This window comes from Carassius gibelio, chromosome B2 (genome assembly GCF_023724105.1).
Source record: "Carassius gibelio isolate Cgi1373 ecotype wild population from Czech Republic chromosome B2, carGib1.2-hapl.c, whole genome shotgun sequence".
NCBI lineage: Eukaryota > Metazoa > Chordata > Actinopteri > Cypriniformes > Cyprinidae > Carassius > Carassius gibelio.
The window spans coordinates 25,710,927-25,731,295 of record NC_068397.1 but is presented as its reverse complement, the minus strand read 5'-3'; the positions used below and the strand labels follow the sequence as shown (position 1 = coordinate 25,731,295).

Here is a 20,369-nt window from a genome sequence, read left to right as displayed (position 1 = left end):
TGGCTATTTACGTTTATTTAACATTAGCTTTTTTGTTGTTGTTTTGTAGGTATTTTTTATTAATTTAAAAGGTTTGGAAAGACGGGGTGAGTAAATGTTGATTGGTTTTATTTTTTTAGTGAACTGTCCCTTTAAGAGAACGCCTTCAGTACCGATATGTGTCCACTGGGGGCTCCCGTCGGGCTGCTGCAGTTTGCCAATGGCGAACGTGATGCGTGTTACGTACGGATTATTTTTATTTTCTGAGTAATCTTTCTATGGTAGCAAAACCATATGTCTTAAGGCTACATAAGTGGTGTACTAAAACTTTGATATTGTTTCGTGACGGTGCTTGTGTTCTTTATAATGCTGCTGCTGCAAAGTAAAGCTGCTTGTATTAGACAAACATGCACCAAAGCCAAAGGAAAGACTGAATGAAAGTGTTGTCTTAGTCCTCGAAGCTCTGAGGTAAACTAAGGGTTGCATGTTTAAAATCGTCTGCTGTCAGTTAGAGCACAATTTTGTTACTCACTAAAGCTGTTAGGTAGGTCCTAGTTGAGGCAATTCATGTAACGTTAGCCTACAACAGTGTCCTTTAATAGCATACTAAGCCTGCGTTCACTGTTATCCCACCGGCCACTGTTGAGATCATAAACATGTTTACTCATTCTATCACCACAATAAACAAAACTAAATATATGTCAATTCATATATTAATAATAGACACCTTAAAAATAATAATGTACCAAACATTCTGGTCACAATGTGACAATTTTCACTAATCATGTGAAATTGCACATACTTAATTGAGACACTTTATTATTTCAATATTTATAGGAAGTGCACTAAAACCTCAGCCAGTAAGGTTTTAGAGCTTTATATAAATGAAAAGATATATTTTATGGTGAGAATGGGTTAATGATGTCATGGACCCCAAAAATTTTATAAATATACATGTACATATAAAAGGAATCAATATATTTTAATATATAAAAACCCATTTATACTGTAGTAATATTTATACTGGAAAGATAATAATACTAAATGTTGTATAATAAAGAGAGCTAAATTAAGTAGTTTTCCAAATGAATGAATACTGTTATTGTATTGAAGCAAATTGATAAAATAATATTTTTCAAATTTACTTAACTTCGTAGCATATATGCATTTGTATGAGCTTACATTAATTAAGATTCAATATGGAATATTTGTACTTGTAAAACTTTTTATTTCATTATAAGCGTGATAAATATGCTTATGTATTTCAGATTAGTTAATTCGAGAAATGAACTTTTGATGTATTATTTCTCCCTTAAGCTCACAGTGATGATCTCTCAGATCAGCCCGAGTCTGTACCTGAGTGGAGTGGAGGCCGTGAATCAGTCAGCGCTGGAGCACAGAGGCATCACTTTGCTGGTGAACGCCTGCGCTGAATACCCCTGTCCCGAGTATCAGGGGGTGAAGTGCGTTTGGGTGCCGGTGGAGGACCGTCCTCACGCCCCTCTGGAGCAGCACTTTGACAGGGTTTCTGAGCAGATCCAGCAGAACTGCTCTGGAAGCTCTCTGGTGTTCTGCTCGGCCGGGAGAAGCAGGTCTCCGTCTCTTATCATGGTGTATCTCATGCGCTTTGAGGGTCTCTCGCTACTTCAGGCTCATCAGCGGGTTCTGGCAGCACGGCCCTTCATTCGACCAAATGCAGGCTTCTGGAGACAACTGCTTCAGTATGAGAGGAAACTGACCCACAGCAACAGCATCAGGATGGTGTCCACCTCACAGGGCGTCCTACCAGAGGCCATCCAGCTCACACAGGACTCCTCATACTGCCTGGATGTTTAATTCTGGACACCCTGAACTGGACATATTTTTATAGTGTGTGTGTGTAAAACAAATAGCTCTGTAGTATTTAATTGTAAGTAAAACATATATTTCAGTATAATACAATGATAACTGAGTCTGTTGTAACTTTTTTGATGTATAGATTTTAACACATAAAATGCACGGATAATCAAGTAAATCTACATTGCGTCAGCCCATTAAAAGTTCATCTTGAAATATTTATTTAACAATATAACATTTATTATTATGTTTAAGCTAATGAAAATCATTAAAGATTTCACATCCCAAAGACGTGAACCACAACCAGAATTATTTTAAATGTAAGACTAAAACTATAATAAGAGGGCTCAGATTAAATGTATGAACTATCAGTCAGAGGGCAGAAGGCATGTAGATGATTGTGTCCAACAAACTTTTTTTCAGCAAAGATTAAGATTATTCTGATCATTTAGAGGCCTTAGAAATTCATGTATCAGGTGAGATTTTCTGGGATATCGTTGTTGGTTAGTGTAACATATATATTGTTTCAGATCATTGTAGTTCAAGCACCTCCTGTAGGCAGGTGTATCTGTACAGTTTTGTTTTGTGACTGTATATGACTTTGGTTTATTTGATTGCTATAAAGGGCATGTCAAAGTAATTTTTCTACATGCCATTTCCTTTACTGCAGACCACTAGGGTGTCTTCAACAATTGCTAGAAGTCATTGCAAACTAGGTGCATTAGTTTACCTTTGTTTCATTTCCTATAGAGGTTAACTTAAGGCAGCTCTCTCAAACACGTCACGTGGTGTCTCATAAGTGTTTATGAGACACCATGGACCAAGTCTCTAAGTACTGATACTACAGTAAAATAAGAAAAGGTCATATGCAAAATAGTTTGTTGCACTGATTTAAAATCTGAAGTGGTGCAAATAAGCAGTCTTTTTGCTACACTATTGATTTTATTTAAGAATATATAGTTCTTAAAACTTCTGGAGCAATTGTGGTTCACCAATTTGCCAATATCAACAACTCGATATTGGTCAATTTTTAAATAGGCCTATTATAATTTGGTAATGTAGGGGCCCTTGAAAATTGTTCTGGATCAGATCAGCTCATCAGATCATACTAACCAGGAGAAAATGAGAGTGCTTTATAAACTGTGCTGCACTCAAATCTGCCTTTTATTCTAGACTGGTAAAGCAGGAGCCAGATCGGTTTAGAGCCTTGGGTAAGTGCAAATGTTCCAATTCCACTTGACTTATGAAACACAAAAGGTGAATTTTTTAAATAATATCTTGGCTACTCCATTTCAAACAGAACAGAACTCTGAACAGAAAAACTGAAATCTCCTTCTGTCCTTTTTCTATATGGATTTCGTCTAATTTTAGAAAGTACTGTGTAGAAAATATTAAAAGGGATAGTCCACCCGAAAATTCTGCCATAATTTATTCACCCTCAAGCCGATACAAACATCCATGACTTCTTTCTTCTGTGTAATCCAGTATAAGATATTTTAAAGGATTGTGGTATACCAGACCGGTTCCCACTGACTTCCACTTTATGCACAAAACAACAACAACTAAAAAAAACCTAACAAATGAATGTGGGCTGAAACTATTGTATTACACGTATTATTTATAATATCTTCTTGTGTGTCCCCAGAAGTCATACAAGTTTGGGAAAACATGACAGTGTGTATGACAAAATTAGCATTCATCTGAATTCTCAGGGCTTTTCTATGAAGACTTTCCGAACGCGCCAATAACAATGAGAACTATAATATGACACCAGCCAGTAATGCAAATAATTTTCTTTTTTTTAAATAATTTTTACAATATCATTTGAACATTGTAAAGGAAATGTACACGTTTTAAGAGCTATAGAGTATGATCATAGCGTGCAGTGTGATTCTTAATGTACTGGTTGGCATTGTATATTGACATATTTCTACATGACTGATGTGTTTTATCTCATCTATCCATTTCTAAGGCCTTTGTTTTGGGACTAAAAGTACAGCTTGATAAATAGGAGAAAATAATTTGTACAATTTATTACAATTTGGCGTAATATAAAGTACATGATACAAAATAGCTTTAGTCCTCTATTGGGCAAGCGAAAGGCAATTGTGTCAAGGAATGAAAAACTCCATACAAAGTTGGAGATGAAAAGCTTTGGGATAAACCAGGCTACACCAGAGGTCAGTCTCCTCTGAACCCATTAAAAATATAGTCTCTGTATGCATCAATCAAGAATTAGAGGAAGATGGGATACCACTTCCAGGAACACTTCTCCTAAAATATGTGTATTAATATTGGTTAGTACCATCTGATACCATAACTGCACAACGGAAAAGCCACAGTACTTTTAACTTTTTTGTTGTTGTTGTTGTTGTTGTTATTTTATCCCTGTAAACCTGAAACTATTTATTGTGCCATTAGAGAGTTTGCATATGTGTTTTATGTTTTGTATTATATTTTTATGGCCCATGGAGCCTAGTTTTATTCAGAGGCCTACAATTAACAACAATACGCAATGTTGTTTATATGGCCAAAAATTAAGATGAAATTCAGATAGTTTGTAAATCAATAAAGTATTTATTACAGACTGCTTACAATAAAATGCGTTTTTAGTTGTCACTCTCCCAATAATGTCATAATGAGATTAAATTTAAATCCTTGGTTTTATGATCAAAGTTCTGTATTCTGTTCTGTAATCATGGTAGTTAATATATATAATATATATATAATTCAATCTGACACAATAACAGTTGAGTCTGTATTTGACAGCTTGATATAGATTCTTTGACAAAAAAAATCTGTTGCTTCGGTCGAGTAGATGTCGCTCTTTAAATATTATTTTCCAATATAAAAGTTGTTATGACATAGGCTAATGAAAATTAAACAATGAAAAAGAAGTAAAACTGAATGTGATTTTTTTTTAATTATTATTCTAATAGGCGTTTATGCGTACTTTAAATACTTTTATACTTTATTTTACTTAAAAATATGAAAATATATGTTGAGTCGAACGATCTGTATTTCATGTCTATTTAACAAGGCTGATCAGCGCGCTCATGTAGGCTGTCCAAACGGGTCAAAGTACAGTTTTTTGGCTCCGTATGGGTGGGGTATGAATTATTACTCATCCGGTTCATGCTGGGTTTCGGATCTAACAAGCAGACATGTCGATAATAAGCGATTTCAAATGTTACGAGCGCGTTCATGTTTCTTCTAAACTCGTCCCTGGAAAACCAGGTGAGATTCTCTCTGTAATGTCGCTGTTTTCTGTTAAAGTAGCACCTTCTGTATCTACGATTTCGTTGTTACTGTATATTCAGATAGACCAAACTTGGGTTTATTGTACTTGAATGCTAAAGTGCACGCCAAACTAAGTAATGTTTCTACATTACTTCATCTTTAACCATGTGTCACAAAATTAGTTCTGACTTTGTTTCATTTCAGCTCTCTCCAACTGGACATAGCACACAGACACAAATGAGACATCATGGACCAAGATTCAGAGCGTAAGTACAGTTACCACAGTAAAAGAGTAAGTCATAAAATAGTCTGTGATACACTAAAGTAAAGTGGCCCAAATAAGCATTTGCTAGCTTAAAATTGATGTAATTTTAAATCACACGTACACTTTTCTGCAAAACATTTCATGATTCATTAAATTCATTTCATTAAATTAGTCCTGAGCAAAAGCTCTATTATTATTGTTATTTTTATTATTATTATTATTTTTTTTTTTTTTGCTGATGTGGCATAACAGTAGAGCTTTTGATGGTTTATTTTCTATTCTGGTGGGTAAAAACCATTGGGCCGGTGTCCAGCACTTTATCAAACTTCCAAGGGGCCACACAATGACATTAAATTATTATAGTTATTGTTGATGTTATTATGTCAGGATACGCTGACAATTTTGTTGATAAAAGTGTGGTACCAGGCGGTGTTTTCCATCCACCCGTTAAGATTTAGAACACAAATTTGGTCCAGTTTTTGCATTTCTCTGAACAAGAACAGCAAACAGACCGGATAAAAGCATAAATCCATTGTCTGACAGCAGGTGGCGTTTATGGAAAAGCAGAAATAGAGCTGTTTTCACAGTAATCTCTGTAAACAAATGAGGCTTACTTGCACATTTCAACCTTAGATTTTTATTTATTTGTTTATTTATTAAATGTTATAATTTAATTATACGTTTTTCATCAACTCACAAACCCCATGAAATTCCTTTGCGAACCCCTGCTTGGGAAACCCTGCTTTATTAGACAGTGGAGAGCTTTCAAATCAAATCAGGCTGGGAACAACTAATTAAAAATACTTGCAATGGAACTGATGTTTAAGTGTAACATAAATGTCAAAATGACTCTTTAATGCTTAAAACTCTGCGGTACATTTTGAATGTCAAATATGTTTTGCTTTGACATCCTTCCTTGTGAGCAATTATCATTTTATCATCTCTCCAACAGGTGCTCGGTTTGTGGATGCCCACTGGGCAACACTTGTCCAGAGAGTGAATATGGTAATGCCGATAGTGGAAGAGCTGCAGTCAGTTAAAATGATGAAGTGGGAGTCATACTGTAAGATCAGAGCTGCAAACACTAACCAGGAGAAAATGAGAGAGCTTTATGAAGTGCTGCATTCTGGTGGAGACAAGGTTAAATCTGCCTTTTATTCTAGACTGGAAAAGCACGAGTCATGTCTGTTTAGATCCTTGGGTAAGAGCACACTCATTCTGGTCTATATATCTTATGCATGTGGACTTTGTATTGTTAATACGTGTACCTTACAGGTAACATTGCACAAATTGCAGAAGCTCTCATAGAATGCTTAAGTAAGTATATCATTTTAACTATTCATCTTGTTTACTTAATTTTAAGTTTCATTTGACAAATTTTTAGATTGCACACATATTTCTATAAATAAAAAAATGTGCAAAAATGTGGAAGCATAATTCACACAAAGATGAAAATCCCATCATTTACTTATGCTCATGCCATTCTGATTTTGTATATCACTATTATAAAGATATAGGCCCTACATCTATTTTAAGATGTAGGCCCTACATCTTTCGGAGGCATTTTAGAGTTTCTTTGTGAGTGAATGTTGACTTATATTTTGGTCTGTACCTCACATAAAGCTATTGTATAACTTCAAAAGATTTGGAATTTGATGCAAATTCTCCAGACCACTTTATGATGCATTTTCCGTCAGTTCCCAATAAGTCACTTTTATTATGGAAAAGAGATGCAAAGGCAAGATGAGGATTAGTAAATTATGACACAATTTTCATTTTTAGATGAATTTTTCCTTTAAAGTGAAGTTGAAGATGTTTTAGTAGCTACAATTTATGCTATGAAACAGTGCTTACATGCTGATATGTCCGTTTCCCAATAATGAGCTTAATAAATAAATTATACGCAGACAAATATAAGAAGTGGATCCAGAGGGAATATGAATATGTGAGTGAGTATAACTCTCTGTCTGGTGAATATGTGCTTCTGTCCGAGCGCTACACACAACCTCTGATCATCATGAGACACAGAGAAAAGAGAGAGCGAGAAGAAGAGATGTGCTCTGTGGGAGAGAGTTTCCAGCAGCTCCTCATCTCCAGGAATAATGCGGACAAAGACAGCTCCATCCTGGATGCGCTTTTCTGTGTCGATGATAAGGGAATCAGTCCTTGTTCTGTCATTCTCCAAGGAAACTCTGGGAATGGCAAATCCTTCACCACTCAAAAGATCATGCTGGATTGGGCTTCTGGAAACCTTCACAGAGAGGAATTTGATTGTCTGTTTCACTTGAAATGCAAAGAACTGAACCACAAATCTGGAGAGCAAAGCTTAGCAGATCTTTTGAGTCACAACTCCAATTTAACACCAGACCAGATCTCGCAGATCCTGCAGAAGTCACCGGAGAAAGTTCTCATTCTCATTGATGGATTCGATGAGCTCAGGTTTTCTTACAGTGACACCTGGAATAAGCCCAAACTCAGCCTTGTTTCTGAGAAAGCTCCACCTGAGGCTTCTCTGAACGCCCTGTTGAGGGGCCACATCTTGTCTGAGTCTTTCCTGCTGGTCACCACCAGATCTACAGCTACAGAAACCCTGGGCGGTCTGCTCAAGCACCCTCAGCGTTTCACCGAGATTATCGGCTTCTCCGAGAAGCAGGTGGAGGAGTACTTCCAGAGGTTCTTTCAGGATGAAGAACTCTTCAGAAAAGCTTTTGAGTGTGTGAAGGCGAATGAAACCCTCATCACAGCCTGCTCCATCCCTGTTATCTGCTGGATCACCTGCACGGTTATGCGAGAGAGGTTCACTGATGGTGCAGATGTGACAAGCGGACTGGAAACCACCACCTCCATCTACGTTGACTTTGTGTCCACTCTTCTGGATCATCACTGCCAGGGTTTAAGTCAGCCCGTCCCGATCCTGCTAAAGAGTCTGGGTCAGCTGGCAGAGAGAGGGATGCTGGAAAGACAAGTGCTGTTTGAAGAGAAAAGCATGCATGAAATGGTTTTAAACCCTGCTGGCAGTCCTTTCCTGTGCAAGTTCCTCTTTAAGAGAAGGATCCGCCAGGAGACGATGTTCAGTTTCATGCATCTCAGCTTTCAGGAGTTCTTCACCGCTTTGTACTTCATCTCACTGGCTGAAAGAGATTTTCTGGATAAACTAACAGAGCGGTTCCACTCTCAAACGCAAAGCTATCTTGCTCTGTATTTGGATGAGAAGTTTCCATTGAAGTATGGATGCCCTGAACCTCATTTCCTGCCTGTGATTCAGTTTCTCTGTGGTATCTCCCATAAAGAAGTGAGCAGCTCACTTGAAGAGACGCTCAATCTGTCTGTCCCTTCCTTTGTGCAGACACAGTTGGAAGAATGGATCCTTCATGTTAGCGCAAGTAGAGATTGCAATTTCTTGCCCTTTATTCTCCACTGTCTCTATGAGCTCCACGAGAAGGAGTTTGTGCAGAAAGCTATGGAAGCTTGGCAAAAGTTAGACATGTCCTGGGATCCACTGAGCAGGACGGACTGCTGGGCGTTGTTGTACTGTCTGGACTGCTGTCCTCACTTCAGAAACCTAAAGCTCAACTTTGCAGCTGAGGAGCTGAAGATGCTTCAACCTGTGCTGTGCAGGACCCCAGAACTAGAGTAAGTCTGCAAATCTAGTGATGCACAAATACAGTTAAAAAAAGTTATTTTTACTTTATGATCTCTAATATTTTGTTTGACATTATAAACCAGTGAGGATAGGTTTGAACATGTTGAATGAGAAACAGAAGAATTCAATATCTGATGCCATATGGAAATAACAGTGTCAACTCGTCCAGACTGTAAATTGGGGCAAAGATCCAGGCAAAGGTTTTGTAGTGTATTCCATTCTTAATTGTGAGAAAATTTAAAGAGATAGTTCAAAATGAAAAAATTATGTCATTAATTAGTCACCCTTATATCCAGTGTTGGGAAAGTTCACTTTCTACATGAACTAGTTCAAAGTTCAATTCACAAATTTTTAAATGAACTAGTTCAGTTCATAGTTCAAACTACAAAATTTTGAACTAAGTTCACACAGTTCAAGTCGTTCACAGACACCAGAATGAACTAGTTGACAGTAACGTTCATCAGGCATTAATACAGCATGTTCAGTTCACGTTCGCCCAAAATATGAACGAGTTCATGAACTATCCTTCAATGAACGCGTTCAGGCACAACACTGCTTATGTCATGTATGAGAAGAGACTAAGAGAAGAAATCACTGTATTTATCGGACTATAAGTCGCACCTGAGTATAAGTCGCATCAGTCCAAAAATACGTCATGATGAGGAAAAAAACACATATAAGCCGTACTAGACTATAAGTCGCATTTATTTTAGTGATGGCCGATTCGTGAACGAATCGTTCAATTTAACCGGTTCTTCTTAGTGAACCGGTTGAACCAGTTCACAAAATCGAACTGAATCGTTTGAAACGATTCACGTCTCCAATAAGCATAAATCCACAAATTACTTAAGCTGTTAACTTTTTTAACGTGACTGACACTCCCTCTGAGTCAGAATAAACCAATATCCCGGGGTAATCCATTTACTCAAACAGTACACTGAATTAAATGCTGTGAAGACCGAACTGAAGATGAACACCGAACCGAGCCAGATAATGAACGAACACGCCCACTGCTGGAGCAGTTCTCGTTCTCGAGTCAAGAACCGGTTGCTTCGGTTTTCGGATCACCAGTACACTCAACCGAGAATCGTTTCTGTCGGACGCGTCCGAATTGAGAACCGATGAACTGATGATATTGCGCATGCGTGTAATTTTGTAAGTATTTTGTTAAACATCGTAAAGTGTGATAAAATAACTATATTTTATTTAGATTTTTTTTATTATTATTTTTTTTAGATTAATGTTTCCAATCTGTATATTGTATATAATGTATAGGCCAAATGGGTTTTCAGGGAAGTTGGACAATAATTAAGACTCTAAAGACTCTTATGTTTAATAGGAATAAGGGATGATTTATGAGATATCTGTACTGTATTTATAGTTAATGATGACATTCACAAATTGAGTTTGTAGTAAACAGAACATGAACAGGAGTAGAGCAGCTGATGACACTGAACTGCAGCACGTGCCGGTTAGAGCGATTCTCGTTCTCGAGTCAAGAACCGGTTGCATCGGTTTTCGGATCATCAGTACACTCAACCGAGAATCGTTTCTGTCGGACGCGTCCGAATTGAGAACCGATGAACTGATGATACTGCGCATGCGCGATTCAGCGTGAAGCCAAATGTGGTTTTATTAACAAAGTTCGGGAGAAGCACGATCAGATAATCATCCAATTTGGTACAGGTGCATCTCGTTTAGCTAATCATCTTATAGCACGCACTCGTATATATATCCAGTCTTCCTACCTCCTGTCCCACGACAGTTTTTCGGCATAGACCGTCTGTCAGCATTCGGTTCGCTCTGTCAGCATTCGGTTCGCGCTGTCCGTCATCTTATCACAGGCCCAATCTTCCTTCCGACGAAGATATCTATCCGCCGAACACCAACAAGCGTCATCGGTCAGCTGCTCTTCTCGCCAAGCCACACGTTGTGGCCAAAAGCTCGTGCAAATCCTTGAGCTCGCCTCACTCGGCAACACGATTTTCTCGCCAGGACCGGGCTCTATTATAATGCTGGATCGCAGCCGTGCTCCAGTTCTCCCCGCAGTAAACCTCTCTCGCTTTTTCTGCCGTGTCGCAGTTCGATGCTGCCTCCACTAGCGGCGAAGACCGTGCGTTGTTGTAGTGGCATGTCGTTCGTGAAAGAATCGTTTTTTCGAATGAATCTTCTAGGCGAACGAATCGTTCTCGGTTTACACTCATTCATGAAGAATTTTTCAGAGTTGTCATCCACAATGAGCGAGTTTCATATGAGTCTCAGAGATCGAGAGCTCTCATTCGTGAACGAAAGGACTAAACCGGTATACATGTCGAGTTGATTAAACAGATACATGTCGTTCGTAAACGCAAGGAACTCTTATCAATTTTGTTAAGATGAGAGTAAACCGGGTCAGTTAGCCATTTAGCATGTCAATCTTGCAAAATGTAAAGCGCAGTTATAGGTACTGTGCACATATTGTTTACATATTTAGCATACAAAAGATAAATTCCACGTTTAATCCCCGATTTATGAACGTGAATATATAGATCAATATATGAACCGTCTGACCAAACAATTAAAATGCTAATCATGCAAGAAAACCTCGTGATTTGCTCATCTGAACAATTTAAATAGACGTTATATATAGAATGCGCTTATGAAGACGCCAAAAGTTGTTAAACGGCGTTATGACTTAACTCTGTCCGATGACGATGCCACTTTTTAACCACGAAGCAAAGGCTTTTTGCAGAGTTGTCATCCACACCGAAATGTCTAAAGACATTACATTTGCTTTACTGTGCATGTTTAAACCTCACTGAGATGATACAGACATAAGTTTCATGCAATTATTCCGGCAGGATCAATTATTTAGGGACATATTTCACCATTTACTGGCATGATTATTCAGAATTTTTCACCCTACTGCCTCGTGTTTGGCTGCAGAACAACAAGTGTGAGTAAATTTTCTATCGTCTTTTTAGGACTGTTATATGAAAAGCATGCAAAGTAAATGTCTTTAGAAACGGCTTGAATTTGAATTACTGCAATTAACGTTACTGCTATAGACATGTCTATTGGTACAATGGTTTATAAAACTAAACATGCTACATTGTTTCAAAGCCTCTATTTTCACAGTCCATACTACAACAGGAAAACAGCATCCCAAATTTATCTGCTCCGGAGGCTGTTTAAAAGGGCCCGAAGGCCAAAACAAGAGGAAAAGATGCTTTTCCAACAGGACTGTATTAATTCAGACAAGGTTTGAGCAATTGTCAAATCAGCCAACAACTACAGCAGCCAAAGCAAGCATGAAGCTACTTTTACTTGCAACACGGGCCTGCACATCTCAGTATTTCCATCCTGTTACTTCTGCTAGCAGTGCAGGCTACACAGGTTCTTCAAGACATCACACACCCCAGCCCCTTCCCACGACCCACAGCTACAGCAGCTGAAGCAAACGTGAGGCCGCCTCCATTCGTAAACGCGCCCTCAACTCTTCCGCTCCCTCATGCTACTAACCATTTTTCTGTTCAGTGGCCTCCAGCTCCAGATTTGCCAGAAGGCAGAGGGTACCAAGACCTATTATTGGTCAGGCCGATTATTTTATTTATTTATATATCTATCTCGAACCCTCTTCAGCCAACCCCTCTAACGCCAGCTCATCCCCTTTCACTAAAACTCCTAATCTACCATAGCTAACTCTCCTAACATGCCCTATCTATCTGTAATGGTCAATCCTCACTTCAGCCATCCTTCCGCAGGAGCTTTCTCTGTATCTCCCCACCGCCGCTGCATTGTCCGCTCCCGCAGGAGCCTTCTCTATATCTCCCCACCGCCGCAGTATTGTCCGCTCCTGCAGGAGCCTTTTCTGTTTTTTCCTCACTGCCGCAGCAGTCTCCGCTTCCGCAGGAGCCTCTACCTATATTTCACCACTGCCGCAGCAGTGTCTGCTCCCGCAGGAGCCTCTACCTATATTTCACCACTGCCGCAGCAGTGTCTTCTCCCGCAGGAGCCTCTACCTATATTTCACCACTGCCGCAGCAGTGTCTGCTCCCGCAGGAGCCTCTACCTATATTTCACCACTGCCGCAGCAGTGTCTGCTCCCGCAGGAGCCTCTACCTATATTTCACCACTGCCGCAGCAGTGTCTGCTCCCGCAGGAGCCTCTACCTATATTTCACCACTGCCGCAGCAGTGTCTTCTCCCGCAGGAGCCTCTACCTATATTTCACCACTGCCGCAGCAGTGTCTGCTCCCGCAGGAGCCTCTACCTATATTTCACCACTGCCATAGCAGTGTCTGCTCCCGCAGGAGCCCTTTCCATCCTTCCCTACTGCCGCAATTCTCGCTGCCGCAAGAGCCTCAAAAATAAATAAATAAATAAATAAAAATATATATTTTATGTCCATTCTCCAATTCAACCTCATCAGGCTCGCTTTTGTCTAACTCCGGAACGCCCAATCTAAATTCACGATGGACCCTCATTTCATCAACGACTCTGGTTTAAAAAAAAAAAAAAAAATTAATCGAGTAACAAAATGTGTTGTTGCTTAATTATACTGATGTGCGCATGCACAGTAAATCTGATGGGTAGGATAAAATGTCAGGACCCCGGACCTTTATTTAGTCGGGTTGACGTACCTTTTCAGTTCTGTGTATGTGATGTGACGCTAGTTTTACTTAAAGTCAAATGCTCATGAACTGACTGTCAGAGCAGTTCTGGAGATGTTGTTCATGTGTTCAAGTCCTCATTTAGTGAGACAGCAGACGCAGAAATTACCGTGAGAGTAATGCGCGCTTCAGTGTGTGTGTGTGAAAAAGGAAGTCGCGCTCCTGCTCCATTCATTAACAGAGACACACAGAACATGCAGGATTTACATTTAAACACTGTTCCGTCTTAATATTTAGAGATATTAATTCGTGAATCGGATGTAAGTGCAATTACCTATTTTGATTAATTCATTCAAAAAAAAAAAAAAAAAGAACTTGCGAAAGAACCCGACGTGAGATTTAGAATAAATTAAAAGAGGCTTCGAAGCAGAGGAATTTGCCTTCATCATTTTTGTAATCGCGTTACTCGAGGAATCGTTTCAGCCCTAATCTTAAGCAGCTCAAAAGGGGCCTCTCACATAATCCGATAGATGCCCTCGGTTGTTGTTCATCAGACATTTAAAAAAAAAAAAAAAAAAAAAACAAATTTTATATATTCCTCCTTAAATCATGTTGTGTACTTGAATAATAGAAGCCTCTCAGTTATCGTTTCTTCGGCCAAAGTAAGGGCCCTCCAGCCATCGTTACAATCTCCTTGCCTATTTCAGCATCGGACAGGGCTCTCCCTTCCGGTGCAGCTGGGCAGTGGCTCCCTTCGGTCGCAGTGTGAGCCTTTCATCTGTCATTGAGTTGCGCTGCGCGCTCAGCGGCAGATGGGGGTATCCCTCCCGGTGCAGCAGAGCCACAGGCCCCCTTCGGTCGTTGTGACAGCCCTCCATCCGATGCATCAAATTAAGCCGCTTATACAGTCGCAAGGGGGACTCTCCCTTCCGGTGCAGCAGAGCCGCAGCTCCCTTCGGACGCAGCGAGAGTCCCTCCATCAGTCGCGTTTTCTTGCCTACTCCGTATCGGACGGGGCTCCCCTACCGGTGCAGCAGACCCACGGCTCCCTTCGGTCGCAGGGTGAACCCCCCCGTCTGAGTTATGTTGCATGCTCAAGGGCGGACCGGGATCTCCCTCCCGGGGGAACACAGCCGCTGGCTCCCTTCGGTCGCAGCAGGAGCCCTCCATCCGATGCATCAAACCGTTCCTCGAATCTTCTTGCCTATTCTGCATCTGATGGGGCTCTCCCTTCCGGTGCAGCAGACCCACGGCTCCCTTCGGTCGCAGGGTGAACCCCCCGTCTGAGTTATGTTGCATGCTCAAGGGCGGATAGGGTTCTCCCTCCCGGGGGAATAGAGCTGCTGGCTCCCTTCGGTCGCAGTGAGAGCCCTCCATCAGACGCATCAAGCCATGCCTCGCATCGCAAGGGGGACTCGCCTTTCCGGTGCAGCAGAGCCGCAGCTCCCTTCGGACGCAGCAAAAGTCCCTCCAACAGTCGTATTCTAGTTAGCGTCAATCAGGGCTCTCCCCTCCGGGGCAGCACTCCTGCTGCAGAGTTGCGAACCCCCTACGGAGGCTGGGAGAACCCTCAGAGGCAAAAAACCGTGCCTCCATAAACCCGCAATGGGGGACTCCCCCTTCCGGTGCAGCAGAGCCGCAGCTCCCTTCGGATGCAGCGGGAGTCCCTCCAACAGTCGCGTCTCTTTGCCTTCTCAGCATCGGACTAGGGCTCCTCTTCCGGTGCAGCAGACCCACAGCTCCCTTCGGTCGCAGTGTGAACCCCCCATCTGAGTTATGTTGCATGCTCCACGATGGCTAGGGATCTCCCTCCCGATGGGGTACAGCCGCTGGCTCCCTTCGGTTGCATTAGGAGCCCTTCATCCGACGCGCCAAACCGCGGCTCGAATCTCATTGCCTATTTAGCATCTGACGGGGCTCTCCCTTCTGGTGCAGCAGACCCACGGCTCCCTTCGGTCGCAGTGTGAACCCCCCGTCCGAGTTATGTTGCATACTCTATGGCGGCCAGGGATCTCCCTCCCGATGGGATACAGTCGCTGGCTCCCTTCAGTCGCAGTGAGAGCCCTCCATCAGATGCAACAAACCGCGCCTCGTACTCAGCCGCAAGAGGGACTCTCACTTCCGGTGCAGCAGAGCCGCAGCTCCCTTCGGAGGCAGCAAGAGTCCCTCATTTCTTGATATCTGGCATTGTGCTCCTCCCATAAGCGGCATGGAGGGCTCGCTGGTAAGACGTTGCGAGCCGCAGCTCTCGTCGAACACTGCACGGGCTCTCCAGGTCGCTCTGCATTTTCTTCCCAACACGCATATTTTGGGGGGCAACTAAATTTTATCTCTCTGGCTGCTGTCCTATGGCTTTAAGCTTCTTTTGGGGAGTTATTTGGGTTCGGGCTATGCTCCGGGCCCGGACCCCTCCCCCAGGACAGCACGCCAAAATATGCCTACTATTTGCCTTCAGATTAGATGTAAGGGTGAACTCGTGAAATTGTGGTTTTATTAACAAAGTTCGGGAGAAGCACGATCAGATAATCATCCAATTTGGTACAGGTGCATCTCGTTTAGCTAATCATCTTATAGCACGCACGCGTATATATATCCAGTCTTCCTACCTCCTGTCCCACGACAGTTTTTCGGCAACCCTCCTCCACCCCAACTCCTCACTTCTAATCTATTTATCCCAAATTGGGATAGGGGGAGTTATTTGGGTTCGGGCTATGCTCCGGGCCCGGACCCCTCCCCCAGGACAGCACGCCAAAATATGCCTACTATTTGCCTTCAGATTAGATGTAAGGGTGAACTCGTGAACTGACTCACAGCATGTCTGAACCGAAGGGATTCTTTTGGTGATTGATTCTGTACTAGTAATGTTATGAGCGGGGGTATTTCGAGGGCTTGGATGAAGGGCAATCTGGCGAAACGTAAGTTCATTTAATAACAAATACATCGCAATGGATTATGTTTAGTAAGTGGATCATGGTTTCTGCGCTGATGACACCTAATTTATTTACTTTATATCTTCAAGACTTAAATCCTCATATGCACATTATTGCTGTTACTGTATTTAGGTGTTGTTGCAAAACTCAAATGTAAACTTTTCATGATTATGAGGTTTTAACTGACTAAAGTTATGATTACTGACTTTATATATTTGAATGTTTGATAGACTTGACGCCATTACGTCATTAAGTCGAGCGTGAAAGAACCGATGAATGTTTATTGAATCGAACCGTCCGTAAAGAACCGGTTCGCAGAAAAGAATCGAACTTCCCATCACTAATTTATTTAAACCAAGAACCAAGAGAAAACATTACCGTCTACAGCCGCGAGAGGGCGCTCTATGCTGCTCAGTGTAGGCTACAGGAGCACTGAGCAGCATCTCTGGCAGCAAAGAGCGCCCTCTTGCGGCTGTAGACGGTAATGTTTTCTCTTGGTTCGTTTTTTATAAACAGGCCCCTGATTGTTTCAAAAAAAATAAAAATAACAATGTTTAAAAAGTTGCTAGATCAATGAGTTAAGTGATTTTTAAGTAGTTTTTTTTCAGGTTGACAGTGCAAAACTTTTCAGACACAGATGTCACTGATCTGCTCTCAGCTCTTGGAGAAGGAAAGCGGCTTCGAGAACTGAGGTAAAGATCTGTGACTTTTCTGTTCAGCACAGAGCTGCTGATCATATTTGTGGCTGATAAATGTCATGATATTAACTATTAAGCACATAAATCTTTTTTTACAGACTGAATAGCCGCTGTCTGTCAGATGAAAGTGTCCAGCAGGTTCTCAATGCTCTGCACAAACAGAAGAACGTGGGTGGACTTCAGATTTCAGTGAAGAGCATCTCAGCGGACACTGCCCACATCATAACAGACTTCCTGCAGACCAAAGCGAAATGGGAGGAGATCAGGTATCTCAAGAACATTTTGTTACATTTGCATACTTTAGGATCAATTTTTATTCAGCTAAGACCCAAACTCTATGCTTGTTATTTTAGATTGTAATGACTGTTTGTTATATGCTCTGCTTGACAGTTTAAGGACTGATGATGCAGAAAGTCTCTGCTCTTCTCTGCGGCTCTTCAGCTTTGACGGAAAGCTTGTGTAAGGATTTTTTACCACACAACAATACTGGTTTTTGTTTTATCATTCGTATTATTTTGTATGAATCTCTAATGAATACAGTTGTTTGTTAAGTTTCACTATGTATTGTTTTGCACCTCTTTGTAACACTCCTACATTCAGACTTACTGGACAAGTACTCTTGATTATGATTCAGATATATGAGGAAATGTGTTTTTTGTTGACAGGTTGAATGTGGTGAAATGGTGTTCAGGCCTACACAATGAACCATCACTGTCAGAAATCATTCTCAAATTTCCACATTCAGAGGCATCCAGTATTAATGTGAAGAGCTTCTTGCAGTCCTTCCACAGTGTAAACTGTATAACAGAGGAGTATGTTTTCAAAACCACCTTCACCTTCCTGTCATGATCTTTATGGATAGAGATTACTCTCTCTCTAATGCTTTCTCTCTATGTCTGTAGAAGTGCAGATTTTGACAGGCAGGTCAATGCTCTGCTGTCTCAGCTGTCATCTGTGTCTGGATTGAGTGTGATAAATCTTTCCATTCCCATCCTGACAGAGACTTGGGCTTCCAGAATCCTCTTCCTCATAGAGTCTTGTCCTAGACTAGCTGTGATCAGGTAAGAGTCATTATCTCTCTCTTTGTCAGTTTGGTTTTTGTTTATTAGTGCACTTTATAAATGGGTCATTATACAGTAAGTGTTGCAATCTTTGTCCAAGAAATTCTATGTATCATAAGTAAACATAAAATAAAGAATGGCAATAGAATAAGCAATTGCCCCCTGTCATGCTTTTCACAAATGTAACAAATTAAATTTTCTAATTTTTTTCACGTTGTTACTGTAAGGTCTGAAATACATGGAGGAATAAAAGTGAAATGCCATTTACAAAAAAAAAAAAAATATTCACATTTTGTGAGCTGGTTGGGTTTAGAATTAAACATGTCAGCCTTATCTCCTAGTAACATCTCTGTTTTGTAGTTTTGATGCTGGTTCAAGGGGCTCTGATGGTGCTGAGTGGCTGCCTGGTCTTTTAATGGAGGAGGGAATCAAGTTATTGAAGGAATCCACAAAACGTCCCGAGTGCAATGTGAACATTAGAGGGTTTGTAATATAAATTATCATGTGTGTTTATTTGTAGACATATGTCATGTTAGTTCTAAACAATCTACTAGTGTTGTGGACAAATGTAGAGGAGTGCTTGATTTTTCTCTATGAAAATATGCATATTCTCTGATGATCTTTCATATTTACATTTTCTGTGCTGTGATTTCACACATGTAAAGCATCAACAGGTTTTGTGTCTTGACCAAATATGACCGATTCTTTCAAATAATCTTTTAATGAATTCTATTATCTATGTCTTTTAAAATAAGTGTGTTTATGCTGTATTGCAAGTGTGCTGCTGTTCTGTGTCTGTGTGAAGGATCAGATGCAGTAAATCCTCTGACCGCTGCACTCCTCACACCAAGCAGATCGAGAAGCTCAGCTGCAACCAGAGAGTGACCATTGAGTTCTGTGGAGAAAAGTGTACAGAAGACATAAAGTGAGTTCTGATTAGCTGAGAATAATTAAGGGGTTTATACAATATGGCCTTTATTGTTATTGTTATATACTGTAAAGAATCTCTTAAGTGCAGCATTGTAATTTTCACTCAACTTTCCTGTTTGATCCCCAGGTCTAAACTTGAACTGCCTGATGTTACCTGAAACTGCTCTGATTTTCTGAGTCTTTTGGTGCAACTACAAAGACAGCATGTAATGTAATGTAATAACTAGAGTATGTATAAAGAGGAAAATAATTAACTTTAGTTGTTTTGAACTATTTACTATTAGTTACTCATCCTTGTAGACTTTTATTTTGAATTTTTTGTCATTTCTTTTCACATTTTATTTAAATATCTGTCTCACTCTGGCATAGACCTAGGGCCATTCCAGATCTATTTATTCTTAATAAAAAAAATAAGTAAAATAAGTAGAAAATAAGTTTAAAAAAAAAAAGTGTTTATTATTGGTTTTAAACAAATAAACTATGTCACGATCACTTTCACCTTTAATTGTGCTTCCGTGTTTTGGTTCTTTACATTTTTTAACAAATGTGTTAAAATGATCTGTGTTACAAGGACTCATATTCAGATATATTTATTGGTCCCCTCCTGCTGGTATTAGAGGAATAGTTCACCCCAAAATCAAATTATGCTGAAAATGTATTCACCTCAGGCTATCCAAGATGTAGAAAAGTTTGTTTGTTCGTTGGAACTGATTTAGAGAAATGTAAAGTTCCATCAGTTTTTCAGAATCCAAACTATTTTTTTAATCGAGCAGTGAACAAATGAAATGGATTTCAACACAGAAAAACATGGCATGAAAAGGAAAATATGTATTATCCATGTCTTTTCAAATTCAGTCTTGTTTTAATTCAGTAGTATAACACAGGCTTATGGAAAAATATCATATTAACAATTTGAACAGTTTTAATGAATGATTTTACATCGCTGTGTATTAGGTTGGTCAAGAGACTTGACTAGACGTGTGACGCACTCACACACTCAGTGTTGGCAAGTATGCGGTTTTCCCGCGGAATCGGGCTACTTTAACACTGTTGCCGCGGGTTATTTTTCATGTCTGCGGGGGTGACGTGATATTCAATCCTTGATATTCAAAAACGTGTATTTTACCCCCCAGAGCGCGTTTTATTTATTTTTTTTTAACCAGGGAACCCCCTTTAAACGCGATTGGGCAAGTTTT

General features: G+C 40.4%; 2 protein-coding genes across 4 annotated transcripts; both read left to right on the top strand.

The window, feature by feature from the left end:
• The first annotated feature begins 119 nt into the window (after nucleotides 1-119).
• Nucleotides 120-2,928, top strand: LOC127951221 (dual specificity protein phosphatase 14). 2 transcript variants are annotated; one of them, XM_052549019.1, is made up of 2 exons: nucleotides 120-222; nucleotides 1,297-2,928. In XM_052549019.1, the coding sequence occupies exons 1-2, from the start codon at nucleotides 157-159 to the stop codon at nucleotides 1,813-1,815; spliced, it is 585 nt and encodes a 194-aa protein (XP_052404979.1). In that variant the 5' UTR covers nucleotides 120-156; the 3' UTR covers nucleotides 1,816-2,928. The 2 variants fall into 2 exon arrangements, with proteins under 2 accessions (XP_052404979.1, XP_052404980.1); XM_052549020.1 differs by having other exon boundaries at nucleotides 166-447; nucleotides 1,297-2,925.
• A 1,992-nt stretch (nucleotides 2,929-4,920) lies between these two features.
• On the top strand, nucleotides 4,921-19,678 carry LOC127951053 (NACHT, LRR and PYD domains-containing protein 1 homolog). 2 transcript variants are annotated; one of them, XM_052548669.1, is made up of 13 exons: nucleotides 4,921-5,052; nucleotides 5,260-5,321; nucleotides 6,273-6,521; nucleotides 6,596-6,637; nucleotides 7,228-8,953; nucleotides 17,093-17,176; nucleotides 17,281-17,448; nucleotides 17,573-17,641; nucleotides 17,848-17,994; nucleotides 18,085-18,243; nucleotides 18,604-18,726; nucleotides 19,049-19,168; nucleotides 19,301-19,678. In XM_052548669.1, the coding sequence occupies exons 2-13, from the start codon at nucleotides 5,303-5,305 to the stop codon at nucleotides 19,329-19,331; spliced, it is 2,937 nt and encodes a 978-aa protein (XP_052404629.1). In that variant the 5' UTR covers nucleotides 4,921-5,052; nucleotides 5,260-5,302; the 3' UTR covers nucleotides 19,332-19,678. The 2 variants fall into 2 exon arrangements, 1 of the variants encoding a protein (XP_052404629.1); XR_008152580.1 differs by lacking the exon at nucleotides 19,301-19,678 and having other exon boundaries at nucleotides 18,183-18,243; nucleotides 19,049-19,070.
• Nucleotides 19,679-20,369: the final 691 nt, after the last annotated feature.

What these genes read in the sequence shown, in the direction of transcription:
- LOC127951221 (XM_052549019.1), top strand. Translation starts at nt 157, where the DNA reads ATGTGTCCACTGGGGGCTCCCGTCGGGCTGCTGCAGTTTGCCAATGGC. An exon ending in GCGAACGTGATGCGTGTTAC is followed by an intron (nt 223 to 1,296) that starts GTACGGATTATT and finishes TTCTCCCTTAAG; the next exon opens with CTCACAGTGATGATCTCTCA.
- LOC127951053 (XM_052548669.1), top strand. An exon ending in ATGTCTGTTTAGATCCTTGG is followed by an intron (nt 6,522 to 6,595) that starts GTAAGAGCACAC and finishes TGTACCTTACAG; the next exon opens with GTAACATTGCACAAATTGCA. An exon ending in AGCTCTCATAGAATGCTTAA is followed by an intron (nt 6,638 to 7,227) that starts GTAAGTATATCA and finishes AATTATACGCAG; the next exon opens with ACAAATATAAGAAGTGGATC.